At 50.8% G+C, this 25,741-nt stretch overlaps 1 protein-coding gene across 1 annotated transcript in view; it reads left to right on the top strand.

The window, feature by feature from the left end:
* Positions 1-228: 228 nt before the first annotated feature.
* The window catches only part of LOC137375064 (mucin-2-like), a 44,006-nt gene continuing 18,493 nt past the window's right edge, over positions 229-25,741 (top strand). The window contains exons 1-23 of the mRNA XM_068041692.1: positions 229-289; positions 5,182-5,237; positions 6,773-7,006; positions 9,111-9,227; positions 9,501-10,124; positions 11,412-11,528; positions 11,919-11,996; positions 13,089-13,166; positions 13,830-13,946; positions 14,337-14,414; positions 15,312-15,389; positions 16,831-16,947; positions 17,221-17,844; positions 19,132-19,248; positions 19,639-19,716; positions 20,809-20,886; positions 21,550-21,666; positions 22,057-22,134; positions 23,032-23,109; positions 23,266-23,421; positions 23,695-23,850; positions 24,748-24,942; positions 25,059-25,292. Of these exons, the coding sequence (XP_067897793.1) occupies positions 229-289; positions 5,182-5,237; positions 6,773-7,006; positions 9,111-9,227; positions 9,501-10,124; positions 11,412-11,528; positions 11,919-11,996; positions 13,089-13,166; positions 13,830-13,946; positions 14,337-14,414; positions 15,312-15,389; positions 16,831-16,947; positions 17,221-17,844; positions 19,132-19,248; positions 19,639-19,716; positions 20,809-20,886; positions 21,550-21,666; positions 22,057-22,134; positions 23,032-23,109; positions 23,266-23,421; positions 23,695-23,850; positions 24,748-24,942; positions 25,059-25,292 (3,666 nt within the window). The remainder of the gene's footprint in view (positions 290-5,181; positions 5,238-6,772; positions 7,007-9,110; positions 9,228-9,500; positions 10,125-11,411; positions 11,529-11,918; positions 11,997-13,088; positions 13,167-13,829; positions 13,947-14,336; positions 14,415-15,311; positions 15,390-16,830; positions 16,948-17,220; positions 17,845-19,131; positions 19,249-19,638; positions 19,717-20,808; positions 20,887-21,549; positions 21,667-22,056; positions 22,135-23,031; positions 23,110-23,265; positions 23,422-23,694; positions 23,851-24,747; positions 24,943-25,058; positions 25,293-25,741) is intronic.

Here is a 25,741-nt window from a genome sequence, read left to right as displayed (position 1 = left end):
ATATTTCCTTATGTGGCTCTGTGTCATATTTTGTTTCATAATGTTCCTGTGAAACACCTTGGGATATTTTATTAATTAGAGGTGCTATATCAATACAAGTTGTTGTTCGAATAGTGCTATTGGATCTTTCACATTCACCTGAGAGACTCAGTTTAACACTTCATGTGAAAGATAGCACCTCTGACAGTGCAGAAATTCCTCAGTACTGCACCAGGAGAGTCAGCCAAGATGGTGTGCTCAACAGCTCTTATCAAAGTCACAAATGGCATCCCATACAACTGTGACAAAGGTAAACTTTCTGTCCTCGTCCTGCTCCACCTGTCTGCAGCCTTTGACATGGTTGACCACACCATCCTCCTCCAACGCCTCTCCACTGTTGTCCAGCTGGATGGGACTGCTCTCACCTGGTTCCATTCTTATCTATCTAATCATAGCCAGAGAATCAACTGCAATGGCTTCTCTTCCTGCTCCTGCACAGTTACCTCTGGTGTTTCCCAAGGACCTATCTTTGGCTCCCTCCTATTTGTCATTTATGTGCTGCCCCTTGGTGACATCATCCAAAAGCACAGTGTTAGTTTTCACATGTACGCTGACAGCACCCAGCTCTACCTCACCACCACTCTCTTGACTCCTCTACTGTTGCTAAATTATCAGATGGCTTATCTGACATCCAGTACTGGATGAGCAGAAATGTCCTCCAATTAAAGATTGTGAAGCTGGAAGCCGTTGTTTTCGGTCCCCGTTCCAAACTCCATTCCCTAGCTACGAGCTCCATCCCTCTCCCTGGCAACAGTTTGAGACTAAACCAGTTGGTTTGCAACCTTTGTGTCATATTTCACCCTGAGATGAGTTTCCAACCTCGTATTTACGGCATTTCTAAGATCCCCTATTTCTACCTCCGTAACATCGTCCGACTTCGTCCCTGTCTCAGCTCATCTGCTGATAAAACATTCATTCATGCCTTCATTACCTCTAGACTTGACTATTCCAATGCACTCCTGGTTGGTCTCCCACATTCTACCCTCCATAAACTTGAGGTCATCCAAAACTTTGTTGCCTTCAGCTTAACTTGCACCAAGACCTGTTCCTCTATCAGCCCTGTGCTTGCTGACCTGCATTGGCTCCCAGTCAAGCAATGTCGTGATTTAAAAATTCTCATCCTTGTTTTCAAATCCCTCCATGGCCTCATCCTCTCTATCTCCCCAGCCCTACAACCCTCCGAGATATCTGCACTCCTCCAATTCTCGCCTCTTGAGCATCCCTGATTTTAATTGCTCCACCATTGGTTGCCTAGGCCCTAAGCTCTGGAATTCCCTCCCTACACCTTACCGCCTCTCTACCTTGCTTTCCGCCTTTAAGACTCTCCTAAAAACCTAACTCTTTGACCAAGCTTTTGGTCATCTGACCTAATATCTCCTTATGTGGCTATATCTATAATACGTATATAAAATAATATAATATACATAAAATGTGACACCATATAAATATAAGTTGTCAAATCTCTGGAGTGGAGTTTGAAACAGTAACCTTTTAATTCAGTAGCAAGAATGCTAGCCACTGAGCCATAGCTAATAACACATTCCTGTACCTCAGACTCTTGTCTGACAGACTGGAAAAAGACTGAAGACTAACAGACTGCTTCACCCATATTACTCTTCTGTGTGAAAACACTGTGCCAAATAGTGCCATCAAATCAAATCACAAATTGCCAATCATGAAACTGACATCAGGAAAGTCACCTTCATTACTCTGGAACATATATAGTATCAAATGAAGGGATCCCAGAACATTACTTCAAGGCAAATCAGGCCAGAATGACCGAACCAGTGAAAAGTTAATAGAAAATAGAATGACAACAAAAGCCACATTTTTTTCATGACAAGGCTGGCATTTGTTGCCCATCCCTAATTGCCCTCGAAGTGATTGGCTTGCTAAGCCATTTCAGAGGACAGTTAAGCATCAATCCCATTGCTGTGGGTCTAGAATCATACATAGGCCAGACCAGTAAGAACAGCAGATTTCCTTCTTTATAGGACATTAGTGAACCAGATGGGTTTTTACAACAACCAAACCAGATTTTCATTAACTAATTGAATTTAAATTCCACCAGATGCTATGGTGGGGTTTGAACCCATGTCCCCACAGCATTAGCCTGGGCCTCTAGATTATCAATCCAGTGACATTAGCACTACACCACTATCTCCCCTAAAGACCAACGAAGGTAATAAAGACACTAGCGTTAGCGAGGATGGTTTTACAATGTGTAACATTTAAAATCAGCTACATCTTTAAACCATAAAAATCATAAGGAAATGCATTTATGATGATTTCCAATAGCTTGCTAAACAAAAGTGATTGTGTAGTAAGTAAATATTTATGCACAGTTAACGTGAAATAATTTTCATTTCAGGGAAGAAAATTTCTATTTGTCCTAATTTGTGTTTCTTCCTGTCAAGAGAAGGAAGTTAGTTCTAAATCTCAATTAAGTGAGTTTTGTTCCCCCAAAGTGGATAGTTTGTCATCTTTATATCCTGTGCTAATCCCATATATCTTCAAAATCACTTCCTACTTTGCAACTGAAGTTATATAAAAGCTTCTTAATGCAAAATGCCAAAAAATAGAAAACTATTTGCAAGACTGAGACATTTTCCAGTTTATTTTAATTAAGCCGAGTTACTGCTATATGAAATAAAAACAAGAAACGCTGGAGATAGTCAGCAGGTCTAGCAGCATCTGTGGAAAAAGAAGCGGAGCTAACGTTTCCGAAGAAGGGTCACTGACCCGAAACGTTAACTCTGCTTCTCTTTCCACAGATGCTGCCAGACCTGCTGACTATCTCCAGCATTTCTTGTTTCCATTTCAGATTTCCAGCATCTGCAGTATTTTGCTTTTATTTTACTGCTATATAGTTTGTACCAGTATCAAGCTAATTGTTGGGGTGACAATAGTGTAGTGGTAATGTCACGAAGCCTGTAATCTAGTAGCCCCAACTAATACCCTGGGCATATGGGTTAAAAATCCACCAGAGCAGTTGGTGGAATTTAAATTCAATTAATAAACAAAAATGGAATTAATTGATAAAAATATACAATTGAATGCGAGGCTTAGTAATAATGCCATAAAACTATTGTTGTAGAAAACCATCAGGTTCACTAATGTCCTTTAGGGAGGAAACTCTGCCATCCTCACCTGGCCTATATGTGACTCCAGACCCACAGTAATGTTTTTGACTCTATGAATGGCCATTCAGTTGTCAAGGACAATTAGGGAGGGGCAATGAATACTGGCCAGCAAAAGCCCACATACTATGAAAGAATAAAAAATGTACGACCATGGTGTGAGTTGCCCAAATCAAATCTAGTTAGATGCTACAAGAAAGCTCCAGGAGGTGTTCTGCAATATGCTGGGCCATTCAATGGGTGCAACTGATAGGCAGATGTGTGGTTCTACCCAGCAGTAGTGCTATGCATAATCAATTGAACTTTCACAGAATGACCAGCATCATAGACACACTAAATCAAATACTTCCTGTGGCGCAGTCTAAATGTAGTGACCCTTTTCCCCACTCCAATTAGTAAGTGAACAGACTCTTTCTTACTCGAGTGGATGACTCTTGACTGTCAGTCTCACAATGCTTTCAAGTTCTTTCTTTCCGACTCCAGTATTTTTACAACTATTAAAGAAAAGTGTTGAAAGAAAATGAGAAAGGCACACCATTTTTTAAAAACCCCAATGGATGTTTTGCTTGCATCAGTGCCCTGGAGATTATTTTTTAAGTGCTGGAGACTCCAACACAATACTGAAAGTTTGGCAACCCTAACTAACATCTGCAGTGTGATGGTGAAATGTGACACCTTGATGTACAGAGTCACATGGAGATAAATAATTTTGTTTTATACCAATGATGTTACAGGTGAACATTTTTAAAGAATTTCTGAACAAATCTGCACCCTCCCCCTCAAACAATGCAGACTAATATTACTGATCTATTACAATTTGTTACAATTTGTATAATGTCAATCTGCCAGCATTCAGTCAGGAAAAGGATCTAAAAGAAGTCCTTTTTCTTTGCTGATAAAACGATTTGCTTTGCAGATGCCAACTCAAACAAAGTGTTGGGCTGACAGAGGCTGAATAATGTGCAGGAGTCATTGTTAATTGGAATAAAACAGATTTCCAGCTGCCTCGCTTCATCTTGACGACAGTGGGGGGAATTACATGGGTGACACGTGTCATTTCCTAGATGGAAGGTCGGTTTGTGCTGCTGAACAATCAAGACAATAGTAAAGGGCTATGAAACAAAACCCCAGCCCAATGTTATATCGAATTTTATATAGCAAGTGTGGTAGAGGGAAGCAAAGAGATTTAACTCGTGGAATCAAGAATAAGTACACAAGTCTTTGAAGATGGCAGGACAAGTTGAGAAGGATGTTAGAATATTGTACAGGATCCTTAGCTTTAAAAACAGAGGCATGGGGGTGGTGGGTGGGGGGGGGAAGGGGATTTTAACCCCCCAAAATGGGTGGGATTGGCTCAAGAGGGATGTTGAAAATCTCAAACCTGATCCCAACCGTACTTGAACCCATCCACTTCCAGTTTTAACACAGGCAGGTTGGGGCAGGGCGAACAACCAATCTGCTCCCAGGAAGTGGTGGCTCATTTAAATATTTTGACGAGGCTGCGTGCCTTAAATTTTACCTCCATGTTAAATTTTAAGCTGGCTGTTTTTAATGGACAATTATTTAACATTTTTAGCAGATTCCTTACCTACCCATTATAGCAGAGACATAAACTTGTTTAAAATGGATGGGTTAATTATAGTGTTTACATAACAGAGAGAGGGAATGTTATAGGTATGTGTAAAGTGCGACTCGCGCCATCCCACCCTTAAACCTCCATGATCGCTGACTTGTAGCGTTTACTTTATGTGCCCTCCTCCCGGGAACTGCTCACATCAGGACACAGCGCGAGGGACGCCCGAGATTTTTGTCCATTCATTTAATTTTAATCATGGGGCCCAACACCTGATCCCAGCAAATGAACCTCGGAAAAGTCACCCTCATATAGCCAGCCTCAGTTGCCTGTGCATCTCATCTAAACAAAACAAGACATTTCAACAAAAATCATAAATCCTCTAACACAACGTGGGTTCATGCTTTAAAAGCTGAATAAAATCGGCAGACGAAAGGGTTCACCCAAAGGATGGCAAAAATGTGGAAGTCTCCCACAAAGATTCAGTAAGTGCGAGTTCAATTCATAATTTTAAATCTGAGATTGATAAATTTTTGCTCACCAAGTGTACAAAAGGATCTGGAGGCAAGGCAAGTAGATGGAGTTAGGATACAGATCAGCCATGATCTCACTGAATGGCAGAACAGGCTTGAGGGGCTGAATGGCCTCCTCCTGTGTTTCCATTAACTCACATTCTTTTCACAGCAATGAGCCAGCCTCAGAAATCAGATATTGTACCATAATTACAAAACGGATACACCTGCAATTCAATTTGCAAACATGAAGCCCAAGGACTAATTACCTGTCTGAGCAGAAAGACTGCAATTATTACCTTTTGTCTAGAGAAAATAACAGTCATTATCAAAATCAAGCATGCAAGAAATGTTCTATTTTACACCTCATAACTCATCTACTATTGCTCACTGTATTTACAAAGTATGTTAGCTGTGAATTTGGGGCTCATACACCTCAAGTGATTTGAACTACAGTCCATCTGCTGTGGTATAAAATTTAGCATACACTGCAAGTGCACAGGTACCCAACTAGGCAAAGGTGCTGAAATGAGGATGCAGACAATGTAAAGGTTTCCAAATGACCCACAACTTAACTGGAACAGCTATTTAAATAATGTGATTATGAGAGCATTTCAGAGGCTGCGTATTCTGCAGTCAATGGCTGACTTCCTGACTTCCTAAAGCCTCTACGCCCCTGAACATGTACGAGTCAGGAACATGACAGGATATTCTGCACTTGTCTGTATTGGTGCAGCTCCAACAACACTCAAAAATCTCAACAACATCCTCGACTATGCAGTTCATTTGATTGGCACCCTTTTCACCACCTTAACCATTCACTTCCATTACCACCAACACACAGTGGGACCAGTTTGTTCAGTCTACAAGATGCACTGCATCAACTCGCGAAGGCTCCTTCGACAACACCTTCCAAAACCACGGCTTCCACCACCTAGAAAGACAAGGGCAGCAGATGCATGGGAACACCAGCACCTGAAAGTTCCCCTCTAAGTCACAAACCATCCAGACTTGAAACCATATCGCCATTCCTTTGCTGTCGCTGGGTCAAAATCCTGGAACTCCCTTCCTAATAGCACTGTGGGTGCACCTTCATCACACAGCCTCTAGCCACTACCTTCTCAAGTAGAACTGAAGATGGGCAATAATTGCCCACGGTGCTCAAATCCCAAGAATGTATAATAAAGTTTTAAAAAAGTTTCTTTTTTGGTTCAGCTATTTTACTTCTGACGTATTAGGGCCAATGCTTCAATCAGGTGCTCTGGTGAACAGTGGCGTTCTTAGGAGGTGCTGATTGGGAAATCACAGAACCGCAGCTTCAGGATTCCTATCATTTTAGACAAATGCTTCATGTGGGAGGTGACATGATGAGTTCTGGAAAGACCTGACAGGCATTACATTTCAGCCCAATTTCTCATTGGGTGGTTTTGTGGAGTGAATTTCTTAGGTTTCGCTATCAACTCCATCAATATCAAATATCTGCCTCCGCATCTCCCGACTCCCTCCAGATAATCACTACTGTCACTGCCTCTCCCGACTCCCTCCTGGTAATCACTACTGTCACTGCCGCTCCCGACTCCCTCCGGGTAATCACTGCTGTCACTGCCTCTCCCGACTCCCAACAGCTAATCACTGCTGTCACTGCCTCTCCCGACTCCCTCCAGATAATCACTACTGTCACTGCCTCTCACGACTCCCTCCGGGTAATCACTACTGTCACTGCCTCTCCCGACTCCCTCCGGGTAATCACTGCTGTCACTGCCTCTCCCGACTCCCTCCAGGTAATGACTGCTGTCACTGCCTCTCCCGACTCCCTCCAGATAATCACTACTGTCACTGCCTCTCCCGACTCCCTCCAGGTAATCACTACTGTCACTGCCTCTCCCGACTCCCTCCAGATAATCACTACTGTCACTGCCTCTCCCGACTCCCTCCAGGTAATCACTACTGTCACTGCCTCTCCCGACTCCCTCCAGATAATCACTACTGTCACTGCCTCTCCCGACTCCCTCCGGGTAATCACTACTGTCACTGCCTCTCCCGACTCCCTCCGGGTAATCACTGCTGTCACTGCCTCTCCCGACTCCCTACAGCTAATCACTGCTGTCACTGCCTCTCCCGACTCCCTCCAGATAATCACAACTGTCACTGCCTCTCCCGACTCCCTCCAGATAATCACTACTGTCACTGCCTCTCCCGATTCCCTCCAGGTAATCACTGCTGTCACTGCCTCTCCCGACTCCCTCCAGGTAATCACTACTGTCACTGCCTCTCCCGACTCCCTCCAGGTAATGACTGCTGTCACTGCCTCTCCCGACTCCCTCCAGATAATCACTACTGTCACTGCCTCTCCAGACTCCCTCCAGATAATCACTACTATCACTGCCTCTCCAGACTCCCTCCAGATAATCACTACTGTCACTGCCTCTCCCGACTCCCTCCAGGTAATCACTACTGTCACTGCCTCTCCAGACTCCCTCCAGGTAATGACTGCTGTCACTGCCTCTCCCGACTCCCTCCAGATAATCACTACTGTCACTGCCTCTCCCGACTCCCTCCAGATAATCACTACTGTCACTGCCTCTCCCGACTCACTCCAGATAATCACTGCTGTCACTGCCTCTCCCGACTCCCTCCAGATAATCACTACTGTCACTGCCTCTCCCGACTCCCTCCAGATAATCACTACTGTCACTGCCTCTCCCGACTCCCTCCAGGTAATCACTACTGTCACTGCCTCTCCAGACTCCCTCCAGATAATCACTACTGTCACTGCCTCTCCCGACTCCCTCCTGATAATCACTACTGTCACTGCCTCTCCCGACTCCCTCCAGATAATCACTACTGTCACTGCCTCTCCTGACTCCCTCCTGATAATCACACTGTCACTGCCTCTCCAGACTCCGTCCAGATAATCACTACTGTCACTGCCTCTCCCGACTCCCTCCAGATAATCACTACTGTCACTGCCTCTCCCGACTCCCTCCAGGTAATCACTACTGTCACTGCCTCTCCAGACTCCCTCCAGACAATCACTACTGTCACTGCCTCTCCCGACTCCCTCCAGATAATCACTACTGTCACTGCCTCTCCTGACTCCCTCCAGATAATCACTACTGTCACTGCCTCTCCCGACTCCCTCCTGATAATCACTACTGTCACTGCCTCTCCCGACTCCCTCCAGATAATCACTACTGTCATGCCTCTCCTGACTCCCTCCTGATAATCACTACTGTCACTGCCTCTCCAGACTCCCTCCAGATAATCACTACTGTCACTGCCTCTCCCGACTCCCTCCAGATAATCACTACTGTCACTGCCTCTCCCGACTCCCTCCAGATAATCACTTCTGTCACTGCCTCTCCCGACTCCCTCCAGATAATCACTACTGTCACTGCCTCTCCAGACTCCCTCCAGATAATCACTACTGTCACTGCCTCTCCCGACTCCCTCCTGATAATCACTACTGTCACTGCCTCTCCCGACTCCCTCCTGATAATCACTACTGTCACTGCCTCTCCCGACTCCCTCCAGATAATCACTGCTGTCACTGCCTCTCCCGACTCCCTCCAGATAATCACTACGGTCACTGCCTCTCCCAACTCCCTCCAGATAATCACTGCTGTCACTGCCTCTCCCGACTCCCTCCAGATAATCACTACTGTCACTGCCTCTCCCGACTCCCTCCAGATAATCACTAATGTCACTGCCTCTCCCGACTCCCTCAAGATAATCACTACTGTCACTGCCTCTCCCGACTCCCTCCAGATAATCACTACTGTCACTGCCTCTCCCGACTCCCTCCAGATAATCACTGCTGTCACTGCCTCTCCCGACTCCCTCCAGATAATCACTGCTGTCACTGCCTCTCCCGACTCCCTCCAGATAATCACTACTGTCATTGCCTCTTCAGACTCCCTCCAGGTAATCACCACTGTCACTGCCTCTCCCGACTCCCTCCAGGTAATCACTACTGTCACTGCCTCTCCCGACTCCCTCCAGGTAATCACTACTGTCACTGCCTCTCCCGACTCCCTCCAGGTAATCACTGCTGTCACTGCCTCTCGAGACTCCCTCCAGATAATCACAACTGTCACTGCCTCTTCAGACTCCCTCCAGATAATCACTACTGTCACTGCCTCTTCAGACTCCCTCCAGGTAATCACCACTGTCACTGCCTCTCCCGACTCCCTCCAGGTAATCACTACTGTCACTGCCTCTCCCGACTCCCTCCAGGTAATCACTGCTGTCACTGCCTCTGCCGACTCCCTCCAGACAATCACTACTGTCACTGCCTCTCCCGACTCCCTCCAGATAATCACTACTGTCACTGCCTCTTCAGACTCCCTCCAGATAATCACTACTGTCACTGCCTCTCCCGACTCCCTCCAGGTAATCACTGCTGTCACTGCCTCTGCCGACTCCCTCCAGACAATCACTACTGTCACTGCCTCTCCCGACTCCCTCCAGATAATCACTACTGTCACTGCCTCTCCAGACTCCCTCCAGATAATCACTACTGTCACTGTCTCTCCCGACTCCCTCCAGACAATCACTACTGTCACTGCCTCTGCCGTCTCCTTCCAGACAATCACTACTGTCACTGCCTCTCCCGACTCCCTCCAGATAATCACTACTGTCACTGCCTCTCCAGACTCCCTCCAGATAATCACTACTGTCACTGCCTCTCCCGACTCCCTCCAGGTAATCACTGCTGTCACTGCCTCTGCCGACTCCCTCCAGACAATCACTACTGTCACTGCCTCTCCCGACTCCCTCCAGATAATCACTACTGTCACTGCCTCTTCAGACTCCCTCCAGATAATCACTACTGTCACTGCCTCTCCCGACTCCCTCCAGGTAATCACTGCTGTCACTGCCTCTGCCGACTCCCTCCAGACAATCACTACTGTCACTGCCTCTCCCGACTCCCTCCAGATAATCACTACTGTCACTGCCTCTCCAGACTCCCTCCAGATAATCACTACTGTCACTGTCTCTCCCGACTCCCTCCAGACAATCACTACTGTCACTGCCTCTGCCGTCTCCTTCCAGACAATCACTACTGTCACTGCCTCTCCCGACTCCCTCCAGATAATCACTACTGTCACTGCCTCTCCAGACTCCCTCCAGATAATCACTGCTGTCACTGCCCCTCCCGACTCCCTCCAGATAATCACTAATGTCACTGCCTCTCCCGACTCCCTCCAGATAATCACTACTGTCACTGCCTCTCCCGACTCCCTCCAGATAATCACTACTGTCACCGCCTCTCCCGACTCCCTCCAGATAATCACGACTGCCACTGCCTCTCCCGACTCCCTCCAGATAATCACTGCTGTCACTGCCTCTCCCGACTCCCTCCAGATAATCACTGCTGTCACTGCCTCTCCCGACTCCCTCCAGATAATCACTGCTGTCACTGCCTCTCCCGACTCCCTCCAGACAATCACTGCTGTCACTGCCTCTCCCGACTCCCTCCAGATAATCACTGCTGTCACTGCCTCTCCCGACTCCCTCCAGATAATCACTGCTGTCACTGCCTCTCCCGACTCCCTCCAGATAATCACTACTGTCACTGCCTCTCCCGACTCCCTCCAGATAATCACTGCTGTCACTGCCTCTCCCGACTCCCTCCAGACAATCACTACTGTCACTGCCTCTGCCGTCTCCTTCCAGACAATCACTACTGTCACTGCCTCTCCAGACTCCCTCCAGATAATCACTACTGTCACTGCCTCTCCCGACTCCCTCCAGATAATCACTGCTGTCACTGCCCCTCCCGACTCCCTCCAGATAATCACTAATGTCACTGCCTCTCCCGACTCCCTCCAGATAATCACTACTGTCACTGCCTCTCCCGACTCCCTCCAGATAATCACTACTGTCACCGCCTCTCCCGACTCCCTCCAGATAATCACTACTGTCACTGCCTCTCCCGACTCCCTCCAGATAATCACTACTGTCACTGCCTCTCCCGACTCCCTCCAGATAATCACTGCTGTCACTGCCTCTCCCGACTCCCTCCAGATAATCACTGCTGTCACTGCCTCTCCCGACTCCCTCCAGATAATCACTACTGTCACTGCCTCTCCCGACACTCTCCAGATAATCACTACTGTCACTGCCTCTCCCGACTCCCTCCAGATAATCACTACCGTCACTGTCTCTCCCGACTCCCTCCAGATAATCACTACTGTCATTGCCTCTTCAGACTCCCTCCAGATAATCACCACTGTCACTGCCTCTCCCGACTCCCTCCAGGTAATCACTACTGTCACTGCCTCTCCCGACTCCCTCCAGGTAATCACTACTGTCACTGCCTCTCCCGACTCCCTCCAGGTAATCACTGCTGTCACTGCCTCTCCAGACTCCCTCCAGATAATCACAACTGTCACTGCCTCTTCAGACTCCCTCCAGATAATCACTACTGTCACTGCCTCTCCCGACTCCCTCCAGGTAATCACTGCTGACACTGCCTCTGCCGACTCCCTCCAGACAATCACTACTGTCACTGCCTCTCCAGACTCCCTCCAGATAATCACTACCGTCACTGTCTCTCCCGACTCCCTCCAGATTATCACTACTGTCACTGCCTCTCCCGACACTCTCCAGATAATCACTACTGTCACTGCCTCTCCCGACTCCCTCCAGATAATCACTACCGTCACTGTCTCTCCCGACTCCCTCCAGATAATCACTACTGTCATTGCCTCTCCCGACTCCCTCCAGGTAATCACTACTGTCACTGCCTCTCCCGACTCCCTCCAGGTAATCACTACTGTCACTGCCTCTCCCGACTCCCTCCAGGTAATCACTGCTGTCACTGCCTCTCCAGACTCCCTCCAGATAATCACAACTGTCACTGCCTCTTCAGACTCCCTCCAGATAATCACTACTGTCACTGCCTCTCCCGACTCCCTCCAGGTAATCACTGCTGACATTGCCTCTGCCGACTCCCTCCAGACAATCACTACTGTCACTGCCTCTCCAGACTCCCTCCAGATAATCACTACCGTCACTGTCTCTCCCGACTCCCTCCAGATTATCACTACTGTCACTGCCTCTCCAGACTCCCTCCAGATAATCACTACTGTCACTGCCTCTCCCGACTCCCTCCAGGTAATCACTACTGTCACTGCCTCTCCCGACTCCCTCCAGGTAATCACTACTGTCACTGCCTCTCCCGACTCCCTCCAGGTAATCACTGCTGTCACTGCCTCTCCAGACTCCCTCCAGATAATCACAACTGTCACTGCCTCTTCAGACTCCCTCCAGATAATCACTACTGTCACTGCCTCTCCCGACTCCCTCCAGGTAATCACTGCTGACATTGCCTCTGCCGACTCCCTCCAGACAATCACTACTGTCACTGCCTCTCCAGACTCCCTCCAGATAATCACTACCGTCACTGTCTCTCCCGACTCCCTCCAGATAATCACTACTGTCACTGCCTCTCCAGACTCCCTCCAGATAATCACTACTGTCACTGTCTCTCCCGACTCCCTCCAGATAATCACTACTGTCACTGCCTCTCCCGACTCCCTCCAGATAATCACTGCTGTCACTGCCTCTCCCGACTCCCTCCAGACAATCACTACTGTCACTGCCTCTCCAGACTCCCTCCAGATAATCACTACTGTCACTGCCTCTCCTGACTCCCTCCAGATAATCACTACTGTCACTGCCTCACCCGACTCCCTCCAGGTAATGACTGCTGTCACTGCCTCTCCTGACTCCCTCCAGACAATCACTACTGTCACTGCCTCACCCGACTCCCTCCAGGTAATGACTGCTGTCACTGCCTCTCCCGACTCCCTCCAGATAATCACTACTGTCACTGCCTCTCCCGACTCCCTCTGGATAATCACAACTGTCACTGCCACTCCCGACTCCCTCCAGGTAATCACTACTGTCACTGCCTCTCCCGACTCCCTCCAGATAATCACTGCTGTCACTGCCTCTCCCGACTCCCTCCAGATAATCACTGCTGTCACTGCCTCTCCCGACTCCCTCCAGATAATCACTACTGTCACTGCCTCTCCCGACTCCCTCCAGATAATCACTACTGTCACTGCCTCTCCCGACTCCCTCCAGATAATCACTACCGTCACTGTCTCTCCCGACTCCCTCCAGATAATCACTACTGTCATTGCCTCTTCAGACTCCCTCCAGATAATCACTGCTGTCACTGCCCCTCCCGACTCCCTCCAGATAATCACTAATGTCACTGCCTCTCCCGACTCCCTCCAGATAATCACTACTGTCACTGCCTCTCCCGACTCCCTCCAGATAATCACTACTGTCACCGCCTCTCCCGACTCCCTCCAGATAATCACTACTGTCACTGCCTCTCCCGACTCCCTCCAGATAATCACTACTGTCACTGCCTCTCCCGACTCCCTCCAGATAATCACTGCTGTCACTGCCTCTCCCGACTCCCTCCAGATAATCACTGCTGTCACTGCCTCTCCCGACTCCCTCCAGATAATCACTACTGTCACTGCCTCTCCCGACACTCTCCAGATAATCACTACTGTCACTGCCTCTCCCGACTCCCTCCAGATAATCACTACCGTCACTGTCTCTCCCGACTCCCTCCAGATAATCACTACTGTCATTGCCTCTTCAGACTCCCTCCAGATAATCACCACTGTCACTGCCTCTCCCGACTCCCTCCAGGTAATCACTACTGTCACTGCCTCTCCCGACTCCCTCCAGGTAATCACTACTGTCACTGCCTCTCCCGACTCCCTCCAGGTAATCACTGCTGTCACTGCCTCTCCAGACTCCCTCCAGATAATCACAACTGTCACTGCCTCTTCAGACTCCCTCCAGATAATCACTACTGTCACTGCCTCTCCCGACTCCCTCCAGGTAATCACTGCTGACACTGCCTCTGCCGACTCCCTCCAGACAATCACTACTGTCACTGCCTCTCCAGACTCCCTCCAGATAATCACTACCGTCACTGTCTCTCCCGACTCCCTCCAGATTATCACTACTGTCACTGCCTCTCCCGACACTCTCCAGATAATCACTACTGTCACTGCCTCTCCCGACTCCCTCCAGATAATCACTACCGTCACTGTCTCTCCCGACTCCCTCCAGATAATCACTACTGTCATTGCCTCTCCCGACTCCCTCCAGGTAATCACTACTGTCACTGCCTCTCCCGACTCCCTCCAGGTAATCACTACTGTCACTGCCTCTCCCGACTCCCTCCAGGTAATCACTGCTGTCACTGCCTCTCCAGACTCCCTCCAGATAATCACAACTGTCACTGCCTCTTCAGACTCCCTCCAGATAATCACTACTGTCACTGCCTCTCCCGACTCCCTCCAGGTAATCACTGCTGACATTGCCTCTGCCGACTCCCTCCAGACAATCACTACTGTCACTGCCTCTCCAGACTCCCTCCAGATAATCACTACCGTCACTGTCTCTCCCGACTCCCTCCAGATTATCACTACTGTCACTGCCTCTCCAGACTCCCTCCAGATAATCACTACTGTCACTGCCTCTCACGACTCCCTCCAGATAATCACTACTGTCACTGCCTCTCCCGACTCCCTCCAGATAATCACGACTGTCACTGCCTCTCCCGACTCCCTCCAGATAATCACTACTGTCACTGCCTCTCCAGACTCCGTCCAGATAATCACTACTGTCACTGCCTCTCCCGACTCCCTCCAGATAATCACTACTGTCACTGCCTCTCCCGACTCCCTCCAGATAATCACTACTGTCACTGCCTCTCCAGACTCCCTCCAGATAATCACTACTGTCACTGTCTCTCCCGACTCCCTCCAGATAATCACTACTGTCACTGCCTCTCCCGACTCCCTCCAGATAATCACTGCTGTCACTGCCTCTCCCGACTCCCTCCAGACAATCACTACTGTCACTGCCTCTCCAGACTCCCTCCAGATAATCACTACTGTCACTGCCTCTCCTGACTCCCTCCAGATAATCACTACTGTCACTGCCTCACCCGACTCCCTCCAGGTAATGACTGCTGTCACTGCCTCTCCCGACTCCCTCCAGATAATCACTACTGTCACTGCCTCTCCCGACTCCCTCTGGATAATCACAACTGTCACTGCCACTCCCGACTCCCTCCAGGTAATCACTACTGTCACTGCCTCTGCCGACTCCCTCCAGATAATCACTGCTGTCACTGCCTCTCCCGACTCCCTCCAGATAATCACTGCTGTCACTGCCTCTCCCGACTCCCTCCAGATAATCACTACTGTCACTGCCTCTCCCGACTCCCTCCAGATAATCACTACTGTCACTGCCTCTCCCGACTCCCTCCAGATAATCACTGCTGTCACTGCCTCTCCCGACTCCCTCCAGATAATCACTACTGTCACTGCCTCTCCCGACTCCCTCCAGATAATCACTACTGTCACTGCCTCTCCCGACTCCCTCCAGGTAATCACTACTGTCACTGCCTCTCCAGACTCCCTCCAGATAATCACTACTGTCACTGCCTCTCCCGACTCCCTCCTGATAATCACTACTGTCACTGCCTCTCCCGACTCCCTCCAGATAATCACTACTGTCACTGCCTCTCCTGACTCCCTCCTGATAATCACACTGTCACTGCCTCTCCAGACTCCGTCCAGATAATCACTACTGTCACTGCCTCTCCCGACTCCCTCCAGATAATCACTACTGTCACTGCCTCTCCCGACTCCCTCCAGGTAATCACTACTGTCACTGCCTCTCCAGACTCCCTCCAGACAATCACTACTGTCACTGCCTCTCCCGACTCCCTCCAGATAATCACTACTGTCACTGCCTCTCCTGACTCCCTCCAGATAATCACTACTGTCACTGCCTCTCCCGACTCCCTCCTGATAATCACTACTGTCACTGCCTCTCCCGACTCCCTCCAGATAATCACTACTGTCATGCCTCTCCTGACTCCCTCCTGATAATCACTACTGTCACTGCCTCTCCAGACTCCCTCCAGATAATCACTACTGTCACTGCCTCTCCCGACTCCCTCCAGATAATCACTACTGTCACTGCCTCTCCCGACTCCCTCCAGATAATCACTTCTGTCACTGCCTCTCCCGACTCCCTCCAGATAATCACTACTGTCACTGCCTCTCCAGACTCCCTCCAGATAATCACTACTGTCACTGCCTCTCCCGACTCCCTCCTGATAATCACTACTGTCACTGCCTCTCCCGACTCCCTCCTGATAATCACTACTGTCACTGCCTCTCCCGACTCCCTCCAGATAATCACTGCTGTCACTGCCTCTCCCGACTCCCTCCAGATAATCACTACGGTCACTGCCTCTCCCAACTCCCTCCAGATAATCACTGCTGTCACTGCCTCTCCCGACTCCCTCCAGATAATCACTACTGTCACTGCCTCTCCCGACTCCCTCCAGATAATCACTAATGTCACTGCCTCTCCCGACTCCCTCAAGATAATCACTACTGTCACTGCCTCTCCCGACTCCCTCCAGATAATCACTACTGTCACTGCCTCTCCCGACTCCCTCCAGATAATCACTGCTGTCACTGCCTCTCCCGACTCCCTCCAGATAATCACTGCTGTCACTGCCTCTCCCGACTCCCTCCAGATAATCACTACTGTCATTGCCTCTTCAGACTCCCTCCAGGTAATCACCACTGTCACTGCCTCTCCCGACTCCCTCCAGGTAATCACTACTGTCACTGCCTCTCCCGACTCCCTCCAGGTAATCACTACTGTCACTGCCTCTCCCGACTCCCTCCAGGTAATCACTGCTGTCACTGCCTCTCGAGACTCCCTCCAGATAATCACAACTGTCACTGCCTCTTCAGACTCCCTCCAGATAATCACTACTGTCATTGCCTCTTCAGACTCCCTCCAGGTAATCACCACTGTCACTGCCTCTCCCGACTCCCTCCAGGTAATCACTACTGTCACTGCCTCTCCCGACTCCCTCCAGGTAATCACTGCTGTCACTGCCTCTGCCGACTCCCTCCAGACAATCACTACTGTCACTGCCTCTCCCGACTCCCTCCAGATAATCACTACTGTCACTGCCTCTTCAGACTCCCTCCAGATAATCACTACTGTCACTGCCTCTCCCGACTCCCTCCAGGTAATCACTGCTGTCACTGCCTCTGCCGACTCCCTCCAGACAATCACTACTGTCACTGCCTCTCCCGACTCCCTCCAGATAATCACTACTGTCACTGCCTCTCCAGACTCCCTCCAGATAATCACTACTGTCACTGTCTCTCCCGACTCCCTCCAGACAATCACTACTGTCACTGCCTCTGCCGTCTCCTTCCAGACAATCACTACTGTCACTGCCTCTCCCGACTCCCTCCAGATAATCACTACTGTCACTGCCTCTCCAGACTCCCTCCAGATAATCACTACTGTCACTGCCTCTCCCGACTCCCTCCAGGTAATCACTGCTGTCACTGCCTCTGCCGACTCCCTCCAGACAATCACTACTGTCACTGCCTCTCCCGACTCCCTCCAGATAATCACTACTGTCACTGCCTCTTCAGACTCCCTCCAGATAATCACTACTGTCACTGCCTCTCCCGACTCCCTCCAGGTAATCACTGCTGTCACTGCCTCTGCCGACTCCCTCCAGACAATCACTACTGTCACTGCCTCTCCCGACTCCCTCCAGATAATCACTACTGTCACTGCCTCTCCAGACTCCCTCCAGATAATCACTACTGTCACTGTCTCTCCCGACTCCCTCCAGACAATCACTACTGTCACTGCCTCTGCCGTCTCCTTCCAGACAATCACTACTGTCACTGCCTCTCCCGACTCCCTCCAGATAATCACTACTGTCACTGCCTCTCCAGACTCCCTCCAGATAATCACTGCTGTCACTGCCCCTCCCGACTCCCTCCAGATAATCACTAATGTCACTGCCTCTCCCGACTCCCTCCAGATAATCACTACTGTCACTGCCTCTCCCGACTCCCTCCAGATAATCACTACTGTCACCGCCTCTCCCGACTCCCTCCAGATAATCACGACTGCCACTGCCTCTCCCGACTCCCTCCAGATAATCACTGCTGTCACTGCCTCTCCCGACTCCCTCCAGATAATCACTGCTGTCACTGCCTCTCCCGACTCCCTCCAGATAATCACTGCTGTCACTGCCTCTCCCGACTCCCTCCAGACAATCACTGCTGTCACTGCCTCTCCCGACTCCCTCCAGATAATCACTGCTGTCACTGCCTCTCCCGACTCCCTCCAGATAATCACTGCTGTCACTGCCTCTCCCGACTCCCTCCAGATAATCACTACTGTCACTGCCTCTCCCGACTCCCTCCAGATAATCACTGCTGTCACTGCCTCTCCCGACTCCCTCCAGACAATCACTACTGTCACTGCCTCTGCCGTCTCCTTCCAGACAATCACTACTGTCACTGCCTCTCCAGACTCCCTCCAGATAATCACTACTGTCACTGCCTCTCCCGACTCCCTCCAGATAATCACTGCTGTCACTGCCCCTCCCGACTCCCTCCAGATAATCACTAATGTCACTGCCTCTCCCGACTCCCTCCAGATAATCACTACTGTCACTGCCTCTCCCGACTCCCTCCAGATAATCACTACTGTCACCGCCTCTCCCGACTCCCTCCAGATAATCACTACTGTCACTGCCTCTCCCGACTCCCTCCAGATAATCACTACTGTCACTGCCTCTCCCGACTCCCTCCAGATAATCACTGCTGTCACTGCCTCTCCCGACTCCCTCCAGATAATCACTGCTGTCACTGCCTCTCCCGACTCCCTCCAGATAATCACTACTGTCACTGCCTCTCCCGACACTCTCCAGATAATCACTACTGTCACTGCCTCTCCCGACTCCCTCCAGATAATCACTACCGTCACTGTCTCTCCCGACTCCCTCCAGATAATCACTACTGTCATTGCCTCTTCAGACTCCCTCCAGATAATCACCACTGTCACTGCCTCTCCCGACTCCCTCCAGGTAATCACTACTGTCACTGCCTCTCCCGACTCCCTCCAGGTAATCACTACTGTCACTGCCTCTCCCGACTCCCTCCAGGTAATCACTGCTGTCACTGCCTCTCCAGACTCCCTCCAGATAATCACAACTGTCACTGCCTCTTCAGACTCCCTCCAGATAATCACTACTGTCACTGCCTCTCCCGACTCCCTCCAGGTAATCACTGCTGACACTGCCTCTGCCGACTCCCTCCAGACAATCACTACTGTCACTGCCTCTCCAGACTCCCTCCAGATAATCACTACCGTCACTGTCTCTCCCGACTCCCTCCAGATTATCACTACTGTCACTGCCTCTCCCGACACTCTCCAGATAATCACTACTGTCACTGCCTCTCCCGACTCCCTCCAGATAATCACTACCGTCACTGTCTCTCCCGACTCCCTCCAGATAATCACTACTGTCATTGCCTCTCCCGACTCCCTCCAGGTAATCACTACTGTCACTGCCTCTCCCGACTCCCTCCAGGTAATCACTACTGTCACTGCCTCTCCCGACTCCCTCCAGGTAATCACTGCTGTCACTGCCTCTCCAGACTCCCTCCAGATAATCACAACTGTCACTGCCTCTTCAGACTCCCTCCAGATAATCACTACTGTCACTGCCTCTCCCGACTCCCTCCAGGTAATCACTGCTGACATTGCCTCTGCCGACTCCCTCCAGACAATCACTACTGTCACTGCCTCTCCAGACTCCCTCCAGATAATCACTACCGTCACTGTCTCTCCCGACTCCCTCCAGATTATCACTACTGTCACTGCCTCTCCAGACTCCCTCCAGATAATCACTACTGTCACTGCCTCTCCCGACTCCCTCCAGGTAATCACTACTGTCACTGCCTCTCCCGACTCCCTCCAGGTAATCACTACTGTCACTGCCTCTCCCGACTCCCTCCAGGTAATCACTGCTGTCACTGCCTCTCCAGACTCCCTCCAGATAATCACAACTGTCACTGCCTCTTCAGACTCCCTCCAGATAATCACTACTGTCACTGCCTCTCCCGACTCCCTCCAGGTAATCACTGCTGACATTGCCTCTGCCGACTCCCTCCAGACAATCACTACTGTCACTGCCTCTCCAGACTCCCTCCAGATAATCACTACCGTCACTGTCTCTCCCGACTCCCTCCAGATAATCACTACTGTCACTGCCTCTCCAGACTCCCTCCAGATAATCACTACTGTCACTGTCTCTCCCGACTCCCTCCAGATAATCACTACTGTCACTGCCTCTCCCGACTCCCTCCAGATAATCACTGCTGTCACTGCCTCTCCCGACTCCCTCCAGACAATCACTACTGTCACTGCCTCTCCAGACTCCCTCCAGATAATCACTACTGTCACTGCCTCTCCTGACTCCCTCCAGATAATCACTACTGTCACTGCCTCACCCGACTCCCTCCAGGTAATGACTGCTGTCACTGCCTCTCCTGACTCCCTCCAGACAATCACTACTGTCACTGCCTCACCCGACTCCCTCCAGGTAATGACTGCTGTCACTGCCTCTCCCGACTCCCTCCAGATAATCACTACTGTCACTGCCTCTCCCGACTCCCTCTGGATAATCACAACTGTCACTGCCACTCCCGACTCCCTCCAGGTAATCACTACTGTCACTGCCTCTCCCGACTCCCTCCAGATAATCACTGCTGTCACTGCCTCTCCCGACTCCCTCCAGATAATCACTGCTGTCACTGCCTCTCCCGACTCCCTCCAGATAATCACTACTGTCACTGCCTCTCCCGACTCCCTCCAGATAATCACTACTGTCACTGCCTCTCCCGACTCCCTCCAGATAATCACTACCGTCACTGTCTCTCCCGACTCCCTCCAGATAATCACTACTGTCATTGCCTCTTCAGACTCCCTCCAGATAATCACTGCTGTCACTGCCCCTCCCGACTCCCTCCAGATAATCACTAATGTCACTGCCTCTCCCGACTCCCTCCAGATAATCACTACTGTCACTGCCTCTCCCGACTCCCTCCAGATAATCACTACTGTCACCGCCTCTCCCGACTCCCTCCAGATAATCACTACTGTCACTGCCTCTCCCGACTCCCTCCAGATAATCACTACTGTCACTGCCTCTCCCGACTCCCTCCAGATAATCACTGCTGTCACTGCCTCTCCCGACTCCCTCCAGATAATCACTGCTGTCACTGCCTCTCCCGACTCCCTCCAGATAATCACTACTGTCACTGCCTCTCCCGACACTCTCCAGATAATCACTACTGTCACTGCCTCTCCCGACTCCCTCCAGATAATCACTACCGTCACTGTCTCTCCCGACTCCCTCCAGATAATCACTACTGTCATTGCCTCTTCAGACTCCCTCCAGATAATCACCACTGTCACTGCCTCTCCCGACTCCCTCCAGGTAATCACTACTGTCACTGCCTCTCCCGACTCCCTCCAGGTAATCACTACTGTCACTGCCTCTCCCGACTCCCTCCAGGTAATCACTGCTGTCACTGCCTCTCCAGACTCCCTCCAGATAATCACAACTGTCACTGCCTCTTCAGACTCCCTCCAGATAATCACTACTGTCACTGCCTCTCCCGACTCCCTCCAGGTAATCACTGCTGACACTGCCTCTGCCGACTCCCTCCAGACAATCACTACTGTCACTGCCTCTCCAGACTCCCTCCAGATAATCACTACCGTCACTGTCTCTCCCGACTCCCTCCAGATTATCACTACTGTCACTGCCTCTCCCGACACTCTCCAGATAATCACTACTGTCACTGCCTCTCCCGACTCCCTCCAGATAATCACTACCGTCACTGTCTCTCCCGACTCCCTCCAGATAATCACTACTGTCATTGCCTCTCCCGACTCCCTCCAGGTAATCACTACTGTCACTGCCTCTCCCGACTCCCTCCAGGTAATCACTACTGTCACTGCCTCTCCCGACTCCCTCCAGGTAATCACTGCTGTCACTGCCTCTCCAGACTCCCTCCAGATAATCACAACTGTCACTGCCTCTTCAGACTCCCTCCAGATAATCACTACTGTCACTGCCTCTCCCGACTCCCTCCAGGTAATCACTGCTGACATTGCCTCTGCCGACTCCCTCCAGACAATCACTACTGTCACTGCCTCTCCAGACTCCCTCCAGATAATCACTACCGTCACTGTCTCTCCCGACTCCCTCCAGATTATCACTACTGTCACTGCCTCTCCAGACTCCCTCCAGATAATCACTACTGTCACTGCCTCTCACGACTCCCTCCAGATAATCACTACTGTCACTGCCTCTCCCGACTCCCTCCAGATAATCACGACTGTCACTGCCTCTCCCGACTCCCTCCAGATAATCACTACTGTCACTGCCTCTCCAGACTCCGTCCAGATAATCACTACTGTCACTGCCTCTCCCGACTCCCTCCAGATAATCACTACTGTCACTGCCTCTCCCGACTCCCTCCAGATAATCACTACTGTCACTGCCTCTCCAGACTCCCTCCAGATAATCACTACTGTCACTGTCTCTCCCGACTCCCTCCAGATAATCACTACTGTCACTGCCTCTCCCGACTCCCTCCAGATAATCACTGCTGTCACTGCCTCTCCCGACTCCCTCCAGACAATCACTACTGTCACTGCCTCTCCAGACTCCCTCCAGATAATCACTACTGTCACTGCCTCTCCTGACTCCCTCCAGATAATCACTACTGTCACTGCCTCACCCGACTCCCTCCAGGTAATGACTGCTGTCACTGCCTCTCCCGACTCCCTCCAGATAATCACTACTGTCACTGCCTCTCCCGACTCCCTCTGGATAATCACAACTGTCACTGCCACTCCCGACTCCCTCCAGGTAATCACTACTGTCACTGCCTCTGCCGACTCCCTCCAGATAATCACTGCTGTCACTGCCTCTCCCGACTCCCTCCAGATAATCACTGCTGTCACTGCCTCTCCCGACTCCCTCCAGATAATCACTACTGTCACTGCCTCTCCCGACTCCCTCCAGATAATCACTACTGTCACTGCCTCTCCCGACTCCCTCCAGATAATCACTACCGTCACTGTCTCTCCCGACTCCCTCCAGATAATCACTACTGTCATTGCCTCTTCAGACTCCCTCCAGATAATCACCACTGTCACTGCCTCTCCCGACTCCCTCCAGGTAATCACTACTGTCACTGCCTCTCCCGACTCCCTCTAGGTAATCACTGCTGTCACTGCCTCTCCCGACTCCCTCCAGATAATCACTACTGTCACTGCCTCTCCCGACTCCCTCCAGGTAATCACTGCTGTCACTGCCTCTCCAGACTCCCTCCAGATAATCACAACTGTCACTGCCTCTTCAGACTCCCTCCAGATAATCACTACTGTCACTGCCTCTCCCGACTCCCTCCAGGTAATCACTACTGTCACTGCCTCTCCCGACTCCCTCCAGATAATCACTACTGTCACTGCCTCTCCCGACTCCCTCCAGATAATCACTACCGTCACTGTCTCTCCCGACTCCCTCCAGATAATCACTACTGTCATTGCCTCTTCAGACTCCCTCCAGATAATCACCACTGTCACTGCCTCTCCCGACTCCCTCCAGGTAATCACTACTGTCACTGCCTCTCCCGACTCCCTCCAGGTAATGACTGCTGTCACTGCCTCTCCCGACTCCCTCCAGATAATCACTACTGTCACTGCCTCTCCCGACTCCCTCCAGATAATCACTACTGTCACTGCCTCTCCCGACTCCCTCCAGATAATCACTACTGTCACTGCCTCTCCCGACTCCCTCCAGGTAATCACTGCTGTCACTGCCTCTCCAGACTCCCTCCAGGTAATCACAACTGTCACTGCCTCTTCAGACTCCCTCCAGATAATCACTACTGTCACTGCCTCTCCCGACTCCCTCCAGGTAATCACTGCTGACACTGCCTCTGCCGACTCCCTCCAGACAATCACTACTGTCACTGCCTCTCCAGACTCCCTCCAAATAATCACTACCGTCACTGTCTCTCCCGACTCCCTCCAGATTATCACTACTGTCACTGCCTCTCCAGACTCCCTCCAGATAATCACTACTGTCACTGCCTCTCACGACTCCCTCCAGATAATCACTACTGTCACTGCCTCTCCCGACTCCCTCCAGATAATCACTACTGTCACTGCCTCTCCCGACTCCCTCCAGATAATCACTACTGTCACTGCCTCTCCAGACTCCGTCCAGATAATCACTACTGTCACTGCCTCTCACGACTCCCTCCAGATAATCACTACTGTCACTGCCTCTCCAGACTCCCTCCAGATAATCACTACTGTCACTGTCTCTCCCGACTCCCTCCAGATAATCACTACTGTCACTGCCTCTCCCGACTCCCTCCAGATAATCACTACTGTCACTGCCTCTCCCGACTCCCTCCAGATAATCACTACTGTCACTGCCTCTCCCGACTCCCTCCAGATAATCACTGCTGTCACTGCCTCTCCTGACTCCCTCCAGACAATCACTACTGTCACTGCCTCTCCAGACTCCCTCCAGATAATCACTACTGTCACTGCCTCTGCCGACTCCCTCCAGACAATCACTGCTGTCACTGCCTCTCCCGACTCCCTCTGGATAATCACAACTGTCACTGCCACTCCCGACTCCCTCCAGGTAATCACTACTGTCACTGCCTCTCCCGACTCCCTCCAGGTAATGACTGCTGTCACTGCCTCTCCCGACTCCCTCCAGATAATCACTACTGTCACTGCCTCTCCAACTCCCTCCGGATAATCACTACAGTCACTGCCTCTCCCGACTCCCTCCAGATAATCACTACTGTCACTGCCTCTCCAGACTCCCTCCAGATAATCACTACTGTCACTGCCTCTCCCGACTCCCTTCAGGTAATCTCTACTTTCACTGCCTCTCCCGACTCCCTCCAGATAATCACGACTGTCACTGCCTTTCCAGACTCCCTCCAGATAATCACTACTGTCACTGCCTCTCCAGACTCCCTCCAGATAATCACTACTGTCACTGCCTCTCCAGACCATCTCCAGGTAATCACTACTGTCACTGCCTCTCCCGACTCCCTCCAGACAATCACTACTGTCACTGCCTCTCCAGACTCCCTCCAGATAATCACTACTGTCACTGCCTCTCCCGACTCCCTCCATGTAATCACTACTGTCACTGCCTCTCCCGACTCCCTCCAGATAATCACTACTGTCACTGCCTCTCCAGACTCCCTCCAGGTAATCACTACTGTCACTGCCTCTCCCGACTTCCTCCAGGTAATCACTACTGTCACTGCCTCTCCCGACTCCCTCCAGGTAATCTCTACTGACACTGCCTCTGCCGACTCCCTCCAGATAATCACTACTGTTACTGCCTCTCCCGACTCCCTCCTGATAATCACTACTGTCACTGCCTCTTAAGACTCCCTCCAGATAATCACTACTGTCACTGCCTCTCCCGACTCCCTCCAGGTAATCACTACTGTCACTGC

This window comes from Heterodontus francisci, chromosome 11 (genome assembly GCF_036365525.1).
Source record: "Heterodontus francisci isolate sHetFra1 chromosome 11, sHetFra1.hap1, whole genome shotgun sequence".
NCBI lineage: Eukaryota > Metazoa > Chordata > Chondrichthyes > Heterodontiformes > Heterodontidae > Heterodontus > Heterodontus francisci.
Note: the sequence above shows the minus strand (reverse complement) of the source record. Positions and strands in the feature narration are given on the sequence as shown.